Source organism: Bombina bombina, chromosome 2 (genome assembly GCF_027579735.1).
Source record: "Bombina bombina isolate aBomBom1 chromosome 2, aBomBom1.pri, whole genome shotgun sequence".
Classification (NCBI taxonomy): Eukaryota; Metazoa; Chordata; class Amphibia; order Anura; family Bombinatoridae; genus Bombina; species Bombina bombina.
The window spans coordinates 1,025,009,024-1,025,029,745 of NC_069500.1; the positions used below are offsets into that span (position 1 = coordinate 1,025,009,024).

At 40.0% G+C, this 20,722-nt stretch overlaps 1 protein-coding gene across 8 annotated transcripts in view; it reads left to right on the forward strand.

Moving 5' to 3' along the window:
- The window catches only part of BLTP1 (bridge-like lipid transfer protein family member 1), a 1,044,923-nt gene that overhangs the window by 960,047 nt on the left and 64,154 nt on the right, over positions 1 to 20,722 (forward strand). For all 8 annotated transcript variants that reach the window (XM_053703615.1, XM_053703613.1, XM_053703617.1 and 5 more), the window contains one exon: positions 11,210 to 11,402. In XM_053703615.1, coding sequence (XP_053559590.1) covers positions 11,210 to 11,402 — 193 coding nt within the window. The remainder of the gene's footprint in view (positions 1 to 11,209; positions 11,403 to 20,722) is intronic.

Genomic DNA, 20,722 nt, shown 5'->3' on the forward strand with positions numbered 1-20,722 from the left:
TCGGTAGATATGAAAATATTTCTGACGGAGGTCAGAAAGTTAAAACTCTTAACCACTTGCCAAGTCCTTCATTCCATTCCTCGGCCATCTGTAGCTCAGTGCATGGAGACAATCGGACTAATGGTAGCGGCAATGGACATAGTCCCTTTTGCACGGATACACCTCAGACCACTGCAACTATGCATGCTCAAACAGTGGAATGGGGATTATGCAGATTTGTCTCCTCAAATACAGCTGGGCCAGGGGACCAGAGATTCTCTTCTCTGGTGGTTGTCTCAGGACCACCTGTCTCAGGGAATGTGTTTCCGCAGACCAGAGTGGATCATCGTAACGACCGACGCCAGTCTGTTACTCTGGGGTGCAGTCTGGGACTCCCTGAAAGCTCAGGGCTTATGGTCTCGGGAAGAAGTTCTTTTCCCGATAAACATTCTGGAACTGAGGGCGATTTTCAATGCGCTTCAGGCATGGCCTCAGCTAGCTGCTGCCAAATTCATCAGATTTCAGTCGGACAACATCACGACTGTAGCTTACGTCAATCATCAAGGGGGAACAAGGAGTTCCCTAGCAATGACGGAGGTAACTAAAATAATCAGGTGGGCGGAGGATCACTCCTGCCATCTCTCAGCAATTCACATCCCAGGAGTAGACAACTGGGAGGCGGATTTTCTAAGTCGTCAGACTTTTCACCCGGGGGAGTGGGAAATCCACCCGGAGGTATTTGCCCAGCTGACTCAGCTATGGGGCACTCCAGAATTGGATCTGATGGCATCCCGTCAGAACACCAAACTTCCTCTTTACGGTCCAGGGATCCCCAAGCGGTGCTGATAGATGCTCTAGCAGCGCCTTGGTCCTTCAATCTGGCCTATGTTTTTCCACCGTTTCCTCTCCTCCCTCGTCTGGTTGCCAGAATCAAGCAGGAGAGGGCTTCGGTGGTTCTGATAGCGCCTGCGTGGCCACGCAGGACCTGGTATGCAGACCTAGTGGACATGTCATCTGTCCCACCATGGACGCTACCAGTGAGGCGGGACCTTCTAATACAAGGTCCTTTCAAGCATCCAAATCTAATTTCTTTGCGTCTGACTGCTGCCACCAGGAAAATCTACCATAAGATTTGGCGAAAATATCTTTTTTGGTGTGAATCCAAAGGTTACTCTTGGAGTAAGATTAGGATTTCCAGGATATTGTCCTTTCTCCAAGAAGGATTGGAGAAAGGATTATCAGCTAGTTCCTTAAAAGGACAGATATCTGCTTTATCTATTCTTTTCCACAAACGTCTGGCAGAGGTACCAGACGTTCAAACATTTAGTCAGGCTTTAGTCAGAATCAAGCCTGTTTATAGACCTGTGGCTCCGCCATGGAGTCTGAATTTAGTTCTTTCAGTTCTGCAAGGGGTTCCGTTTGAACCTTTACATTCCATAGATATTAAGCTTTTATCTTGGAAAGTTTTGTTTTTGGTAGCTATCTCTTCTGCTCGAAGAGTTTCAGAGTTATCTGCTTTACAGTGTGATTCACCTTACCTGGTTTCCCATGCAGATAAGGTAGTTTTGCGTACCAAACCCGGTTTTCTTCCTAAGGTTGTGTCTAATAAGAATATTAACCAGGAAATTGTTGTTCCTTCTCTGTGTCCTAATCCTTCATTGAAGAAGGAACGTCTGTTACACAATCTTGATGTGGTTCGTGCTTTAAAGTTCTATTTACAAGCAACTAAGGATTTCAGACAAACAACTTCATTGTTTGTTATCTATTCTGGTAAGAGGAGAGGTCAGAAGGCGACTGCTACCTCTCTTTCCCTTTGGCTGAAAAGCATCATCAGTTTGGCCTATGAGACTGCTGGCCAGCAGCCTCCCGAAACAATTACTGCTCATTCTACCAGATCAGTGGCTTCCACATAGGCTTTTAAAAATGAGGCTTCTGTTGAACAGATTTGTAAGGCAGCGACTTGGTCTTCGCTGCATACTTTTTCCAAATTTTACAAATTCGATACTTTTGCTTCTTCGGAGGCTATTTTTGGGAGAAAGGTTTTACAAGCAGTGGTGCCTTCCGTTTAAGGTACCTGTCTTGTTCCCTCCCTTCATCCGTGTCCTAAAGCTTTGGTATTGGTATCCCACAAGTAAAGGATGAATCCGTGGACTCGATACATCTTACAAGAGAAAACAGAATTTATGCTTACCTGATAAATTACTTTCTCTTGTGATGTATCGAGTCCACGGCCCGCCCTGGTTATTAAGTCAGGTAGTGTTTTTGTTTAAACTACAGTCACCACTGCACCCTATGGTTTCTCCTTTTTCTTCCTAACCTTCGGTCGAATGACTGGGGGGTGGAGCTAGAGGGGGAGCTATATGGACAGCTCTGCTGTGTGCTCTCTTTGCCACTTCCTGTTGGGAAGGAGAATATCCCACAAGTAAAGGATGAATCCATCGACTCGATACATCACAAGAGAAAGTAATTTATCAGGTAAGCATAAATTCTGTTTTTTTTCTTTCATGATTCAGAAAGTGAATACATTTTCAAACATTCCAATTTACTTCTATTATCTAATTTGCTTAATTGTTTAGGTATCCTTTGGCTCACACATGATGTACATTGCTATTTCTTCAACAATCACATTAGGCATCTATGTACAGCCACCAATCAACAGCTACTGAGTCTATTTAGATATGATGTTCAACAAAGGATATCAAGAGAATGAAGCAAATTAGATAATAGATGTAAATTGGAAAGTTGCTTTAAATTGCATGCTCTTTCGGAATTATGAAAGATAAAAAATTGGCCTTTATGTTCCTTTAACCCTTTGAGTGCTAATGACGGCTCTGAGCCGTCACAGAGTTTCCCACTCTGGTGCTAATGTGAGCTCAGAGCCGTCACTAGCACTCTCCCACCTTGAGGGAGATCTGGGGGCTCCCACCTGCTCCTACCCTGGCGATCGTGCCTGTAGAATGACAGGCATCGCCGGAGCTTCACCCTTTGCGTGGTGACGTCACTCGCAATAACGCAATGACGTCACTGCGCAACTTTATTTATACTTAACAATGTTAAGTATAGGAGCAGGGGGCATGCTGCTTAGAAGCCTGTATCTCACGCATCTAAGCAGCTACAGATCCCCAAGACCCACCATTGGAAAGGTAATCGTCTAACCTTTCCAACAGCGTAAGTCGTGGGGGTCTGAAAAAAATAAAACAAAAGTTAAAAAAAAATGTTCAAAAAGTAAAAAAAACATTAAAAAAGCTTAGCACCCAGGTGGGAAAGTGCTTAGCACTCAAAGGGTTAAGCATTGGATGGAATTTTGTAACATCATCATTGTTACCCAATTTATGTTCTTTGTTTTCCTGAAGTGTGGATAACAATATATATATATATATATATATATATATATATATATATTATTTAGAATTTTTTACAGTATGTTTAATAATCTTTAATATTTCTTATTAATATTTCTTAATATTTTATATTTAATATTTCAATAATGCGCCTTAAGATTACTAAGCTTACATGTGCGCAAACCCAACCCTAAAGTGTGAAACCCGAAGCGTGTTACACATATTTTACATTCCAATGTTCTTTACATAAAAACTGTAATTTACAATGTATTTATGTTGTTTAGTGCAATTTTTTTAACGCACTATCCTTTACGTAACCCGACAAGCGTAAAACGCGATTGTGCTCTTGCTATCACATTTACTTTCATCTTGTGATATGAGCGCTTTTTCCAGACAATTGTTACAGATATGGTGAGTCCACGATATGGTGAGTCCACGGAATCATCAATTATTAGTGGGAATATCACCCCTGGCCAGCAGGAGGAGGCAAAGAGTACTACAGCAAAGCTGCTATATATGTCACTTCCCTTACCCATAATCCCTAGTCATTCTCTTTGCCTGCGGTGCAGGTGGAGGTAAAATTTTAAAAGCAGAGTAGGTTTGCTCTGATCTTTCTAAAGGGTCTAGCCTTAGCCCATGTCAGTCTCTTCAGTAGGGCAGTGGTGGCTTTTGAGCAATTGGGAACTTGTGGGGTACAATCCTCACTGCGTTTTCCCAAAACATTTTGCCGCCCTATTTAGATAGCCTGAGTAGGTTTACTCAGTCTTTCTGTATTTCCACAGGTCCATGTGAGGGATAGCATCCTCTCAAACCAGATGAGCTGTCCTACTGCCGGACAGATAAATGTTAAGGTAAGTGCCAGTTTTATTTTTCTATGTAAGTAGGGAAAAATGTGGCACTTATTCAGCTGAAACGCTGCAGAGGGACGTTTTTTATTATTCCTCACAGGGTGCAGGTTTTGATGGTAGTTTTTGCAGGCACTGTTAGTGTGAGGAGTTATTTATTTTATTGATGGCTCAGTGAGGATCCGTTTTTAGTAACGGATTATTTACTTTTATTGGGGGTTTTATTGTTTGTTTTTAAGCCTGTTTTCAAGAAAGTTGTTTAAAAAAAATGTATTTTTTTGTCAGCTGTAGGACCGCCCCTTTTAGGGAGGTTCTGATTCTTGGATGTCAGAGCTTTTTTTGGTGCTTTTCTTCACTTTCTGTAGAGTGAGGTGCACATATTTCAGATGTCTCTGCTGTTTAGACGGCTTCTTGCTGTTTTTGCTTCTCTGGAATACGGATTGTAAACGGGATTGTTTTTTTCCTCAGGTTGCTGCGGGTTGCAGGACAGGTAGGGCACCTCAGTAATTCTGGGGTATGTTTTCTTGATTTGGTAAATTTAAAAGGAACATTTATTTATAAATGTTTTTTTGTTCTGTATTATATCCTTTGTTAAAAGATTTACGTTCAACCCCAAGGAAGAAAACGCTTCACTCTCCGGTCTTTTCATCAATGTTTATTATTCACAAAAGTTGTATTACAGCATTCCCAGACGTTTCGACACCTATTGGTGTCTTTTTCAATGGGTATTTGCCAAAATTCCTTTGTCCCAAAAGGCTCCTTATAGAAATAGACTTTTTGACCCTGAGCCATCATTAGCTAAGGCAGATGCTGTTCAGAAGCCTCCAGTTTCAGATGTGCCGCAGCTTTCTCCTCAAGCGTCCCAATCCTATTCATCTGCACATTCAGTGCCCTGCGTTTCCTTTCATGCTCCGTCTGGGGTTACTTTGCAAGATATTGCTGCCCAGGTATCCTCTGTGGTATCTGAGGCGCTGTCTGCTTTTCCTATGCTGCAGGGAAAACGCAAAATTAAATTTAAAGAAACAGTAACTAAGGTTTCTGATCCTGAAGTGGCTAACTAAAGTATTTCCTCTCAGAAGTCTGAGGATGAACATTCTTTCAGGTGCATCTGAGGGTGAAATCTCGGATTCAGGCAGTATAATTCCTTCTGCTGATGCAGAAGTTGTGTCCTTAAAGGGACACTGAACCCAAAAAAATTATTTTGTGATTCAGATAGAGCATGCAATTTTAAGCAACTTTCTAATTTACTCCTATTATCAGTTTTTCTTTGTTCTCTTGCTATCTTTATTTGAAAAAGAAGGCATCTAAGCTTTTTTTTTTTTTTTTGGTTCAGACTGTGGACAGCACTTTTTTATTCTTACAGAAGTTTGATGCCTCAAAGCCGGCATTTATAACCACTTACAGTGCTCAGTTTAATGAAATATGTGACATTGTAAAAAGACATCTTCCCATCCTCACTGCTGAAGATAGCTTTAAAGACTATGTAGCAAAAGGCTGCAACTTTGTCTCACGTAAAGGTTACACGATAGGTAATGCGGTCTCTCCAAGTTTGCTTCTTAACCATCAATCAAGGAAAAGTAGTTGGTTGGAAGTGAAAGGGCACTATAAATGCCACTACAGTAACTGCATTGCATGCGGTTTTACTATAGTCACACGGAATTTTCAGTCATATGTCACTCAAAAAGTCTATGACTTAGATTCCTATACCAATTGTCGCTCCACTTTTGTGATTTATTTAATAAATTGCACAGAGTGTAAAAAACAATATATTGGGTGTACCTCTAGGGAGGGCAGAAGCAGGATCAGAGAGTATTTAAAGAACATAGAAAATGGTATTGAATGTTCTGACCTTGCCAGACACTTTATCTATGTTCACAATAAAATAGTTACAAGCCTAAAATGGCAAATTATTGATCACATAAAACCCTCCATTCGTGGTGGGGATAGAGCAGCCAGACTTATACAAAGAGGCATTCTGGATTTTTAAAATGCAGACCAGAATACCTAAAGGGTTTAATTTTGTTGGAGATATAATACATTTTTGGAGTCATCAATAGCGTCACTATTTAGTATCAATTTAATTATGGTTCAATATTTGTATATACATTGTTAAGGCTAATTTTCAAATACTGGATAAAAGTTATATAGTTAGTTTACATTTTTAATTTGTTATATTAGTTTATGATATTGAAGTTTACTGAGCTTTTTTGTTATACATATCCTTTTAAGGTCAAACATGAATTATGCAATATTTATTGATTGATTTATTTATAATTTTTATTTATTATTTTTCATGATGAACAATTATTTAAGTGTCTCAATTTTTCTGTTTCTGAATCCATTTCATTAATTGATTTTGTGAATGTATAGCCTTGAAAGTTCATAACTGTATTTCTTACTGATACCTAGAGTCTAATACATCACCTCTTGTTCTATTGTAACATAGATTTATAATAAGTATTTACTCTGACATTTAAGTCTGATGGCATATGAATTAAGGCCGTCTTACATTTGTAATATATATTAATTTATAATTCAATTGTGTATGTTAAATGAACAATTTATTTATATTTGATAAGGTATGCACTTTTAGGTTAGTCTATCTATACTTGAATGGTCTGTCCCTTTAAGACATCCTCCTGGGATTTTTGAACACCTGAGGACACAGGTGTATTTAAGTAGCTCCATTTCTTGCATAAGCTATGTCCATGATTAAGGCATATACTATAGTGCTGAAACGCGTAGGACCATGTACTTACTTTCCTAGGATGCTGGGACTTTTTTATTGGTGGATGGAATTTATCCATCAATCAGCAAGAACAACCCAGGTTGTTCACCAAAAATGGTCCAGCAACTAAACTTACATTCTTGCATTTCAAATAAAGATACCAAGAGAATGAAGAAAATTTTATAATAGGAGTAAATTAGAAAGTTGCTTAAAATGTCATGCTCTATCTGAATAGTGAAAGAAAAAAATTGGGTTCAGTGTCCCTTTAAGATTTAAGCAGGAACAACCCTGCATGTTACTTAAGGAAATTTTGGCTATCTTGGATGACTCCGATACTACTATCGTTGTTAACCCTAAGAAGTCTAGTAAGCTGAACAAGTATTTTGATGTTCCCTCTGAGGTGGAGGTATTTTCTGTCCCAGACCGTGCTTCTGAGATTATTGCACGGGAGTAGGAGACACCTGGTATTTCTTTTTCTCCATCTCCTATTTTTAAGAAAATGTTTCCTATAGCTGACTCTATTAAAGAGTCTTGGCAAACGGTTCCTAAGGTGGAAGGAGCTATTTCCACTTTGGCTAAGAGGACCACTATTCCCATAGAGGATAGTTGTTCCTTTAAAGATCCAATGGATAAGAAATTGGAGGCATTATTAAAGAAAGTATATGTTCACCAAGGTCTTCAATGGCAGCCTGTGATGTGTATTGCTACAGTTACCAGCGCTGCAGCTTACTTGTTTGATGCCTTGTCTGATTCTATTCAGACAGATACTCCTCTTGAGGAGATCCAGGACAGTATTAAGGCTCTTAAGTTAGCCAATTCCTTTATTACGGATGCTTCCTTACAGGTCGTTAAACTAGGAGCAAAAATGTCTGGTTTTGCGGTCCTAGCTCGCAGATCCCTTTGGTTAAAATCCTGGTCTGCGGATGTTTCTTCTAAATCTAAGTTATTAGCTATTCCCTACAAGGGTAAGACCTTGTTTGGGCCTGGTTTGGCTGAAATTATTTCAGATATCACAGTAGGAAAGGAATCTTTTCTTCCTCAGGATAAGAAGAATAAGCAGAAAGGGCGTCAGAGTAATTTTCTTTCCTTTCGTAACTTTAGAGGTAAACCCTCCGCTTCCTCTTCCAAGCAGGAACTATCCAAGTCTTCCTGGAGGTCTGGTCAGTCTTAGAACAAGGGGAAACAGTTTAAGAAACCTGCGGCTGACTCCAAGTCAGCATAAAGGGTCGGCCCCCAATCCAGGAACGGATCTAGTAGGGGGCAGGCTTTCTCAATTTGCTCAGGCTTGGATACGAGATGTCCCAGACCTGTGGGCCATGGAAATTGTATCAGGGGTACAAGATAGAAGTCAAGACGTTCCTCCCAGAGGCAGGTTTCTTCTCTCAAGATTATCTGTAGACCAGATAAAGAGAGAGGCGTTTTTAAATTGTATCAAGGATCTTTTTGCCCTGGGAGTTATAGCTCCAGTTCCTCTGCAGGAACAGGGTCTGGGATTTTATTCAAATCTTTTTGTGGTTCCCAAGAAAGAGGGGACTTTCAGACCTATTTTAGACCTAAAGTGTTTAAACAAGTTCCTCAGAATACATTCATGTTCCCTTCCACAGGGATCATCTCAAGTTTCTGAGATTTGCTTTTCTAGACAAGCACTTTCAGTTTGTGGCTCTTTCATTCGGCCTTGCCACAGCTCCCAGATTTTTCTCAAAGGTCCTGGGGGCTCTTTTGGCAGTGATCTGGTCTCGGGGCATTGCAGTAGCGCCTTATTTGGACAACATTCTGGTTCAGGCGCTGTCTTTTCATCAAGCAAACTCTCATACAGAGATCTTGTTGTCTTTTCTTCACTCCCACGGTTGGAAGGTGAATCTGGGAAAGAGTTCTCTGATTCCAGCCACAAGAGTAGTGTTTTTAGGGACCATAATAGACTCCCTACTAATGAAGATATTTCTGAGAGAGGTCAGAAAAACAAAGATCTTCGGCTCTTGTCTTGTCCTTCAGTCCTCTCCTCAGCCATCAGTGGCTCTTTGTATGGAGGTAATTGGTCTAATGGTAGCTTCAATGGACATCATTCCGTTTGCTCGGTTCCATCTCAGACCCCTGCAGTTCTTTCTCCGCAAATAGTTCTGGATCAGGTGACAAGGGACTCTCTTCTGTGGTGGTTGTCTCAAGAACACCTCTCCCAGGGAACTTGCTTTTGCAGACCTTCCTGGGTGATCGTAACCACGGATGCCAGCCTTCTAGGTTGGGGAGCAATTTGGGGGTCATTAAAGACTCAGGGTCTTTGGACTTGAGAGGAGACCAGGAGATCTGGTATGCAAATCTAGTGGAAATGTCGTCTCTACCTCCATGGAGACTCCCTCTGAGGAAGGACCTTCTACTTCAGGGTCCTTTTCTTCATCCAAATCTTGTTTCTCTGAAGCTTTGAGATTGAACGCTTGATTTTATCTAAGCATGGGTTTTCAGAGTCGGTCATTGAGACCATTATTCAGGCTCGTAAGCCTGTGACAAGAAAGATTTACTATAAGATATGGCGTAAATATCTGTATTGGTGTGAATCCAGAGGCTACGCTTGGGTTTGTCAGCTAGTACTCTGAAAGGTCAGATTTCTGCATTGTCTATTTTATAGCATAAGCGTTTGGCGGATGCGCCAGATGTGCAATCCTTTCGTCAGGCCTTGGTTTGGATCAGGCCTGTGTATAAGTCCGTTACTCCTCCCTGGAGTCTTAACCTTGTTCTTAGTTTTACAGTGGGCTCCGTTTGAACCTATGCATTCCTTAGATATTAAGATGTTATCTTGGAAGGTTTTGTTTCTCATTGCTATTTCTTCTGCTTGGAGAGTTTCGGAACTCTCGGCTCTGCAGATTGATTCTCCTTATCTTATTTTTCATTCTTATAAGGTGGTTCTACATACTATATTAGGTTTTCTACCTAAGGTTGTTTCAAACAAGAATATTAATCAGGAGATTGTGGTTCCTTCTTTGTGTCCTAATCCTTCTTCTCCTAAGGAGCATTTGTTGCACAACCTAGATGTTGTGCATGCTTTGAAGTTTTATCTTCAGGCGACTAAGGACTTTCGTCAGTCTTCTGCTTTGTTTGTTCTTCTGGGAAGCGCAAGGGTCAGAAATCTAAGTCTACTTCTCTTTCTCTTTGTCTAAGGAGTATTATTTATTTGGCCAATGAGACTCCTGGACAGCAACCTCCTGAGAGAATCACTGCTTATTCCACGAGGGCTGTTTCTTCTTCCTGGGCTTTTAAAAACAAGCTTCTTTGGAACAGATTTGCAAGGCTGCAACTTGGTCCTCTTTGAATATTTTTTCAAAGTTTTATAAATTTGATACTTTTGCCTCGGCTGAGGCTTCTTTTGGGAGAAGGGTTCTTCAGGCAGTGGTGCCTTCTGTTTAGGTCTACCTGTCTTGTCCCTCCCATATCATCTGTGTCCTCTAGCTTGGGTATTGATTCCCACTAGTAATTGATGATTCCGTGGACTCACCATATCTTAGGAAAGAAAACATAATTTATGCTTACCTGAAAAATGTATTTCTTTCCGGATATGGTGAGTCCACGGCCCACAGTAATTTTTTTCTAAAACCTCAGGCACCTCTACACTTTTGTGTTATCTTCTTTTTCCATTTTTCCTTCGGCCGAATGACTGGGGATTATGGGTAAGGGAAGTGGCATATATAGCAGCTTTGCTGTAGTGCTCTTTGCCTCCTCCTGCTGTCCAGGAGTGATATTCCCACTAGTAAATGATAATTCTGTGGACTCACCATATCCGGAAAGAAAGAAATTTATCAGGTAAGCATAAATTATTATGTTTTTTTGTGTGTGTTTTTATTTTAAAGGTACATAAAACCAAAAAAATTTCTTTCATGTCAGTTTAAACAACTTTCCAATTTATTTCTAATATATAATTTGCTTCACTTTGGTATCCTTTACTGAAAAACTACCTAGCTATGCTCATGAGCAACAAAACACTACTGGAATCTAGCTGCCGATTGGTTGCTGCACACATATGCCTCTTGTGATTGGATTACCAGATATATTCATCTAGCTCCCAGTAGTGTATTGCTGCTTATTCAACAAAGGTTTCAAAGGAAATGAAGCACATTTCATTATAGAGCATACAATTTTAAACAACTTTGCAATTTACTTATACCTGAATAATGAAAGAAAAAATGTGAGTTTTATGTAATTTTAATGATTATGATATTGTTATTTTACCATAGCATCATTTACTAGAGTAATGTTTTTTTGGAAATGTAATTTTACTGTTCCTTTAATTGAAATGTAAGCTGTTCACACCTAAATCTGCTTGTATACAGTTCATATTTCAGAGCATCCAAATCAGCAACCCAGCCATAAAATTCAGATTACTATGGGCTCCACTGAAACTCGAGTTGACTATATGGGATCAAGCATTCTCATGGGCATATTTAGCAATGCGGACCTGAAGTTACAAGATGAATGGAATGTTAATCTGTATACTCCACTGGATACAAGTATCTCTGACAAAAGGTATTGGTTAGTTCAGTAGACATTAGAAAAGAACATTGTACTTTAATAGCTTATCTCATGTTCAGAACATTTCTTCTTACAACAGCAAACTCAGACAGTGTATTTCACAACAAGCAATACAAACACCCACCTTTCCTGTTACCAAACTCAGACATTATACTTCACAACAAGCAATACATTCACCTACTTTTCCTGCAAGGTAACCTCACTGATTCCTGTCTGCAATCAAGAAATGTGTAAACATGCTTTTTGTTTGTTTGGGCCATTTCACAAACTCTTTTTCTTACTCTGTTGTCTTGTCAGATTCCCATCCTCTCTCCTCTGTCTCCAGTTGCACCACCTCTCCTGAAAGGGACAGTCTAGTCAGAATTAAACTTTCATGATTCAGATATGGCATGCAATTTTAATCAACTTTCCAATTTACTTTTATCATCAAATTTGCTTTATATTCTTGGAATTCTTTGTTGAATGCTAAACCTAGGTAGGCTCATATGCTAATTTTAGAGCCCATGAAGGCCGTCTTTTATCCCAGTGCATTTTGACAGTTTTTCACAGCTAGAAAGCATTAGTTCATGTTTGCCGTATAGATAACATTGTGCTCACTCCTGTGGAGTTATTTGAGTGAGCCTTGATTAGCTAAAATGCAAGTTTGTCAAAAGAACCAAGATAAGGGGGCAGAGGCTTAGATACAAGGTAAAAAGTATATTAATATAACAGTGTTGATTATGCAAAACTGGGGAATGGGTAATAAAGCGATTATCGATAGTTTTAAACAAACATTTTAAAGTACTGTCCCTTTAACACTCTACATAGCTTCACATATTTTTAATTTCTTCTCCAAACAGCAAACTCACACAGACATTATACTTCACTACAAGCAATACAACAACCCATCTTTCCTGCAACCTCACTAAAAACCTCTGCAAGGAGTTCCCACCCAACAGTCCAAGCCCCCCCCCCCCCCACCATTCTGCTTACTCATTTATATAACCTTCCATTTCTTTCATACAGATGGTGATGTCCATGATACATTACTCCTGGGAATTACTTTTCCCTACCACTAGGAGGAGGCAAAGATTCCCAATACCAAGAACTCTATAAAACCTTCCCACCTCACCATTACCTCAGTCTTGTATTTGCCTCCGCTGGAGGTGTTGTCAAAGAATGAAGATGTAAATTTGAGTCTTCAAAAGAGGGACCCGTTTACCCCTTAGAGTACAAGTTGCTTGTCTCATCTTGAAGGCCTGGAGATTGAACGTTTAGTTATTTTTCAGCAAGGTTTCTCAGGGTCTGTAATAAACACTCTTGTTCAGGCCAGGAAACCTGTCACCAGAAAAGTCTACTACAATTGTTGTCTTGGTGTGAATCTCAGGGTTTCTGAAAGGATTCTTTTTGAATTCCAAGGATCTTGCAATTTCTTCAGGACAGGCTAGATCAGGGTTTATTGGCTAGTTCCATAAAGGGTCCAATTTCAGCCCTTTCCGTTCTATATAACAAAATGCTGGCAAAGATTCTGGATGTTCAGAACTGTGTTCAGGCACAGGTCATAATCAAACCTTTAGTTAGAGCAGCGTCTCCCCTATGGAATCTAAATCTGGTACTAAGGGCTCTAGAAGTGCATCCTTTTGAACTTATGCATTGGGTGTATATTCAACTTCTCTCAAAGAAAATTGTTTCTTTTAGCCATTTTGTCAGCTAGGAGGGTTTCTGAACTTTCGTCTTTGCCTTGTGACCGTCCTTCTTTGGCGTATCATCAGGACAAAGCATTATTGAGAACTCGCTATATTTTTTTACCGAAAAGGTTGTTTCATCTTTGAATATTAACCAGGAGATTGTGGTACCCTCGCTATGTCCATCTCCTAAGAAAGATAAACAACGTTATTTGCATAATTTGGATGTAGTTAGGGCTTTTAAGCTACTAAGTATTTTAGACAGTCATCTTTGTTTATTAATTGTTCTGGCCAACGTAAGGGTCAAAAAGCTTCATCAGTCACTTTGGCTTCTTGGATAAAGCAATTGGTTTGCAGGGCTTACTTGGAGGCGTGGAAACCTCCACCACCTTTGTATCACAGCTCATTCTACAAGATCGGTTTCCACATCTTGGGCCTTTAGAAATTATCTATTGAACAGATTTGCAAAGCTGCTACATGGTCTCTCCATACTTTTCCAAAATGTTATTGACTTGATGTTTTGCCTCTTTGGAGGCCGCTTTTGGCAGGAAGGTTCTCCAGGAGCATTGTGTGGATAATGATGTGCGTGCTCAGGTACCACCCTTTTTTTCCAGGATATTGTGGACTCGATTCCCAAACTTTATTGCTTGTGAACTCTCACTACCTTATGAAAGAAATCACAATTTATGCTTACCTGATAAATTTCTTTCTTTTGATGGTGGTAAGAGTCCATGAGACCCACCCAATATTATTTTTATTGTCATCCGGTTCAGCATGCACCTCATTACCCTGCTTTGTTTTTCCTGCTGTTCTGTTTCTTTTCCTTTCTCGGCTATACAACAAACTAAGGGAAATCAGGAACTGGGAGGGATTAAAGCTCTTGATGGGTTGTTTTTTTTTTGCCTGGCTCCTGGTGGAGGGAGCTTAATCCTAACTGTTATGACTTGTAGACTCTCACCACTATGAAAGAAAGAAATTTCGCAGGTAAGCATTAATTATAATTTTCTACTTGGAACCTTTATTTGGTTTAGAGGTTTTTGAAGTTTTGAGTGTTATGTGGACACTACTAAGGATTTCAGTCAAACTTTTAGTTTATTTCTTACTTTTGCTGGTTCTGTGAAATCGCAGAATATGTATGCTGTTTCTTTGGCTTCTTGGTTGAATCCTCTGATTCATATACAGTTGCAAGAAAAAGTATGTGAACCCTTTGGAATGATATGGATTTCTGCACAAATTGGTCATAAAATGTGATCTGATCATCATCTAAGTCACAACAATAGACAATCACAGTCTGCTTAAACTAATAACACACAAAGAATGAAATGTTGCCATGTTTTTATTGAACACACCATGTAAACGTTCACAATGCAGGTGGAAAAAGTATGTGACCCTTGGATTTAATAACTGGTTGAACCTCCTTTGGCAGCAATAACTTCAATCAAACGTTTCCTGTAGTTGCAGATCAGACGTGCACAACGGTCAGGAGTAATTCTTGACCATTCCTCTTTACAGAACTGTTTCAGTTCAGCAATATTCTTGGGATGTCTGGTGTGAATCACTTTCTTGAGGTCATGCCACAGCATCTCAATCGGGTTGAGGTCAGGACTCTGACTGGGCCACTTCAGAAGACGTATTTTCTTCTGTTTAAGCCATTCTGTTGATTTACTTCTATGCTTTGGGTCATTGTCCATTTGCAACACCCATCTTCTGTTGAGCTTCAGCTGGTAGACAGATGGCCTTAAGTTCTCCTGCAAAATGTCTTGATAAACTTGGGAATTCATTTTTCCTTCGATGATAGCAATCCGTCCAGGCCCTGATGCAACAAAGCAGCCCCAAACCATGATGCCCCCACCACCATACTTCACAGTTGGGATGAGGTTTTGATGTTGGTGTGCTGTGCCTCTCTTTCGCCACACATACGGCTAGATTTGGAGTTTGGCGGTAAAAGGGCTGTTAACGCTCCGCGGGCTTTTTTCTGGCCGCACCATAAATTTAACTCTGGTATCGAGAGTTCAAACAAATGCTGCGTTAGGCTCCAAAAAAGGAGCGTAGAGCATTTTTACCGCAAATACAACTCTCGATACCAGAGTTGCTTACGGACGCGGCCGGCCTCAAAAACGTGCTCGTGCACGATTCTCCCATAGGAAACAATGGGGCTGTTTGAGCTGAAAAAAAACCTAACACCTGCAAAAAAGCAGCGTTCAGCTCCTAACGCAGCCCCATTGTTTCCTATGGGGAAACACTTCCTACGTCTGCACCTAACACTCTAACATGTACCCCGAGTCTAAACACCCCTAGCCTTACACTTATTAACCCCTAATCTGCCGCCCCCGCTATCGCTGACCCCTGCATTACACTTTTAACCCCTAATCTGCCGCTCCGTAAACCGCCGCCACCTACGTTATCCCTATGTACCCCTAATCTGCTGCCCTAACATCGCCGACCCCTATGTTATATTTATTAACCCCTAATCTGCCCCCCACAACGTCGCCGACACCTACCTACACTTATTAACCCCTAATCTGCCGACCGGACCTGAGCGCTACTATAATAAAGTTATTAACCCCTAATCCGCCTCACTAACCCTATCATAAATAGTATTAACCCCTAATCTGCCCTCCCTAACATCGCCGACACCTACCTTCAATTATTAACCCCTAATCTGCCGACCGGAGCTCACCGCTATTCTAATAAATGTATTAACCCCTAAAGCTAAGTCTAACCCTAACACTAACACCCCCCTAAGTTAAATATAATTTTTATCTAACGAAATAAATTAACTCTTATTAAATAAATGATTCCTATTTAAAGCTAAATACTTACCTGTAAAATAAATCCTAATATAGCTACAATATAAATTACATTTATATTATAGCTATTTTAGGATTAATATTTATTTTACAGGTAACTTTGTATTTATTTTAACCAGGTACAATAGCTATTAAATAGTTAAGAACTATTTAATAGTTACCTAGTTAAAATAATTACAAATTTACCTGTAAAATAAATCCTAACCTAAGATATAATTAAACCTAACACTACACTATCAATAAATTAATTAAATAAACTACCTACAATTACCTACAATTAACCTAACACTACACTATCAATAAATTAATTAAACACAATTGCTACAAATAAATACAATTAAATAAACTATCTAAAGTACAAAAAATAAAAAAGAACTAAGTTACAGAAAATAAAAAAATATTTACAAACATAAGAAAAATATTACAACAATTTTAAACTAATTACACCTACTCTAAGCCCCCTAATAAAATAACAAAGACCCCCAAAATAAAAAATTCCCTACCCTATTCTAAATTTAAAAAGTTACAAGCTCTTTTACCTTACCAGCCCTGAACAGGGCCCTTTGCGGGGCATGCCCCAAGAAGTTCAGCTCTTTTGCCTGTAAAAGAAAACATACAATACCCCCCCCCCCCAACATTACAACCCACCACCCACATACCCCTAATCTAACCCAAACCCCCCTTAAATAAACCTAACACTAAGCCCCTGATGATCTTCCTACCTTGTCTTCACCATGCCAGGTTCACCGATCCGTCCTGGCTCCAAGATCTTCATCCAACCCAAGCGGGGGCTAGACATCCACTGAAGAAGTCCAGAAGAGGGTCCAAAGTCTTCCTCCTATCCGGCAAGAAGAGGACATCCGGACCGGCAAACAACTTCTCCAAGCGGCATCTTCTATGTTCTTCCATCCGATGACGACCGGCTCCATCTTGAAGACCTCCAGCGCGGATCCATCCTCTTCTTCCGACGACTAGACGACGAATGACGGTTCCTTTAAGGGACGTCATCCAAGATGGCGTCCCTCGAATTCCGATTGGCTGATAGGATTCTATCAGCCAATCGGAATTAAGGTAGGAATTTTCTGATTGGCTGATGGAATCAGCCAATCAGAATCAAGTTCAATCCGATTGGCTGATCCAATCAGCCAATCAGATTGAGCTCGCATTGTATTGGCTGATCGGAACAGCCAATAGAATGCGAGCTCAATCTGATTGGCTGATTGGATCAGCCAATCGGATTGAACTTGATTCTGATTGGCTGATTCCATCAGCCAATCAGAAAATTCCTACCTTAATTCCGATTGGCTGATAGAATCCTATCAGCCAATCGGAATTCGAGGGACGCCATCTTGGATGACGTCCCTTAAAGGAACCGTCATTCGTCGTCTAGTCGTCGGAAGAAGAGGATGGATCCGCGCTGGAGGTCTTCAAGATGGAGCCGGTCGTCATCGGATGGAAGAACATAGAAGATGCCGCTTGGAGAAGATGTTTGCCGGTCCGGATGTCCTCTTCTTGCCGGATAGGAGGAAGACTTTGGACCCTCTTCTGGACTTCTTCAGTGGATGTCTAGCCCCCGCTTGGGTTGGATGAAGATCTTGGAGCCAGGACGGATCGGTGAACCTGGCATGGTGAAGACAAGGTAGGAAGATCATCAGGGGCTTAGTGTTAGGTTTATTTAAGGGGGGTTTGGGTTAGATTAGGGGTATGTGGGTGGTGGGTTGTAATGTTGGGGGGGGGGGGTATTGTATGTTTTCTTTTACAGGCAAAAGAGCTGAACTTCTTGGGGCATGCCCCGCAAAGGGCCCTGTTCAGGGCTGGTAAGGTAAAAGAGCTTGTAACTTTTTAAATTTAGAATAGGGTAGGGAATTTTTTATTTTGGGGGTCTTTGTTATTTTATTAGGGGGCTTAGAGTAGGTGTAATTAGTTTAAAATTGTTGTAATATTTTTCTTATGTTTGTAAATATTTTTTTATTTTCTGTAACTTAGTTCTTTTTTATTTTTTGTACTTTAGATAGTTTATTTAATTGTATTTATTTGTAGCAATTGTGTTTAATTAATTTATTGATAGTGTAGTGTTAGGTTAATTGTAGGTAATTGTAGGTAGTTTATTTAATTAATTTATTGATAGTGTAGTGTTAGGTTTAATTATATCTTAGGTTAGGATTTATTTTACAGGTAAATTTGTAATTATTTTAACTAGGTAACTATTAAATAGTTCTTAACTATTTAATAGCTATTGTACCTGGTTAAAATAAATACAAAGTTACCTGTAAAATAAATATTAATCCTAAAATAGCTATAATATAAATGTAATTTATATTGTAGCTATATTAGGATTTATTTTACAGGTAAGTATTTAGCTTTAAATAGGAATCATTTATTTAATAAGAGTTAATTTATTTCGTTAGATAAAAATTATATTTAACTTAGGGGGGTGTTAGTGTTAGGGTTAGACTTAGCTTTAGGGGTTAATACATTTATTAGAATAGCGGTGAGCTCCGGTCGGCAGATTAGGGGTTAATAATTGAAGGTAGGTGTCGGCGACGTTGTGGGGGGCAGATTAGGGGTTAATAAATATAACATAGGGGTCGGCGATGTTAGGGGCAGAAGATTAGGGGTACATAGGGATAACGTAGGTGGCGGCGATTTGCGGTCGGAAGATTAGGGGTTAATTATTTTAAGTAGCTTGCGGCGACGTTGTGTGGGACAAGTTAGGGGTTAATAAATATAATATAGGGGTCGGCGGGGTTAGGGGCAGCAGATTAGGGGTACATAAGTATAACGTAGGTGGCGGTCGGCAGATTAGGGGTTAAAAATTTTAATCCAGTGGCGGCGATGTGGGGGGACCTCGGTTTAGGGGTACATAGGTAGTTTATGGGTGTTAGTGTAGTTTAGGGTACAGTAGTTAAGAGCTTTATGAACCGGCGTTAGCCAGAAAGCTCTTAACTCCTGCTTTTTTCAGGCGGCTGGAATCTTGTCGTTAGAGCTCTAACGCTCACTGCAGAAACGACTCTAAATACCAGCGTTAGAAAGATCCCATTGAAAAGATAGGCTACGCAAATGGCGTAGGGGGATCTGCGGTATGGAAAAGTCGCGGCTGTAAAGTGAGCGTTAGACCCTTTAATCACTGACTCCAAATACCAGCGGGCGGCCAAAACCAGCGTTAGGAGCCTCTAACGCTGGTTTTGACGGCTACCGCCGAACTCTAAATCTAGGCCATAGTGTTGTGTGTTTCTTCCAAACAACTCAACTTTGGTTTCATCTGTCCACAGAATATTTTGCCAGTACTGCTGTGAAACATCCAGGTGCTCTTGTGCAAACTGTAAACGTGCAACAATGTTTTGTTTGGACAGCAGTGGCTTCCTCTGTGGTATCCTCCCATGAAATACATTCTTGTTTAGTGTTTTACATATTGTAGATTCGCTAACAGGGATGTTAGCATTTGCCAGTGACTTTTGTAAGTCTTTAGCTGACACTCTAGGATTCTTCTTCACCTCATTGAGCAGTCTGCGCTGTGCTCTTGCAGTCATCTTTACAGGACGGCCACTTTTAGGGAGAGTAGCAGCAGGGCTGAACTTTCTCCATTTATAGACATTTTGTCTTACCGTGGACTGATGAACAGCAAGGCTTTTGTAGATACTTTTATAACCCTTTCCAGCTTTATGCAAGTCAACAATTCTTAATCGTAGGTCTTCTGAGAGCTCTTTTGTACGAGGCATCATTCACATCAGGCAATGCTTCTTGTGAAAAGCAAACCCAGAACTGGTGTGTGTTTTTTATAGGGCAGGGCAGCTGTAACCAACACCTCCAATCTCATCTCATTGATTGGACTCCAGTTGGCTGACATCTCACTCCAATTAGCTCTTGGAGATGTCATTAGTCTAGGGATTCACATACTTTTTCCACCTGCATTGTGAATGTTTACATGGTGTGTTCAATAAAAACATGGCAACATTTCATTCTTTGTGGGTTATTAGTTTAAGCAGACTGTGATTGTCTATTGTTGTGACTTAGATGATGATCAGATCACATTTTATGACCAATTTGTGCAGAAATCAATATAATTCCAAAGGGTTCACATACTTTTTCTTGCAACTGTAGCTTACTTGGGGGCAGGTCAGCCTCTACCTAGATGAATTTCTGTTAATTTTTCATGATCAGTTGCCACTTCTTGAGCTTTTTAGAATGTTTTATCAGTGGATCTATTTTGCAAGACAGCTTAGGTTTTCTTTGCATATTTGTTTTCTACCATTTTTATGTTTTTGCTTCTTCTGAGGCAGACTTTGTTAAGATGTCCTTCAGGCAGTTATCTCAGGTTGATTTGTTTTTGCATGTTGATTATTTGTTGCCTTTTTAGGCTCTATTGGGGTTGTGGATTTAGTTTCTCAGTGGAAAGGGATGTTTTTTTTAGATCCCACCCTTTTTTTATTACTTGTGGATTCCACTGCTTTGGTAGTAGTTCCTATGAGTAATGGATTTGTGGACTCACGTCACCTGTATAAAAAAAAAAAATGTATGCTGATAAATGAATTTCTTTCATGGTGGTGAGAGTTCACGAGATCCCAAGAGTAAACAACAGAAGTATGCAAGGCAGGAGACTTTGTAAAATGGCTAAAACTTTATTTGTACAGGTTAAAAGTTCATAGCATAGACCAAGAGCAGCAGCAGTCATACATGTTTCACTCATTGCCTTACTTATAGACCGTCATGAGAACTCACCCTGTATTTTTCTTTCATGTAATTGGCAAAAGTCCATGAGCTAGTGACGTATAGAATATACAATCCTACCAGGAGGGGCAAAGTTTCCCAAACCTCAAAATGCCTATAAATACACCCCTCA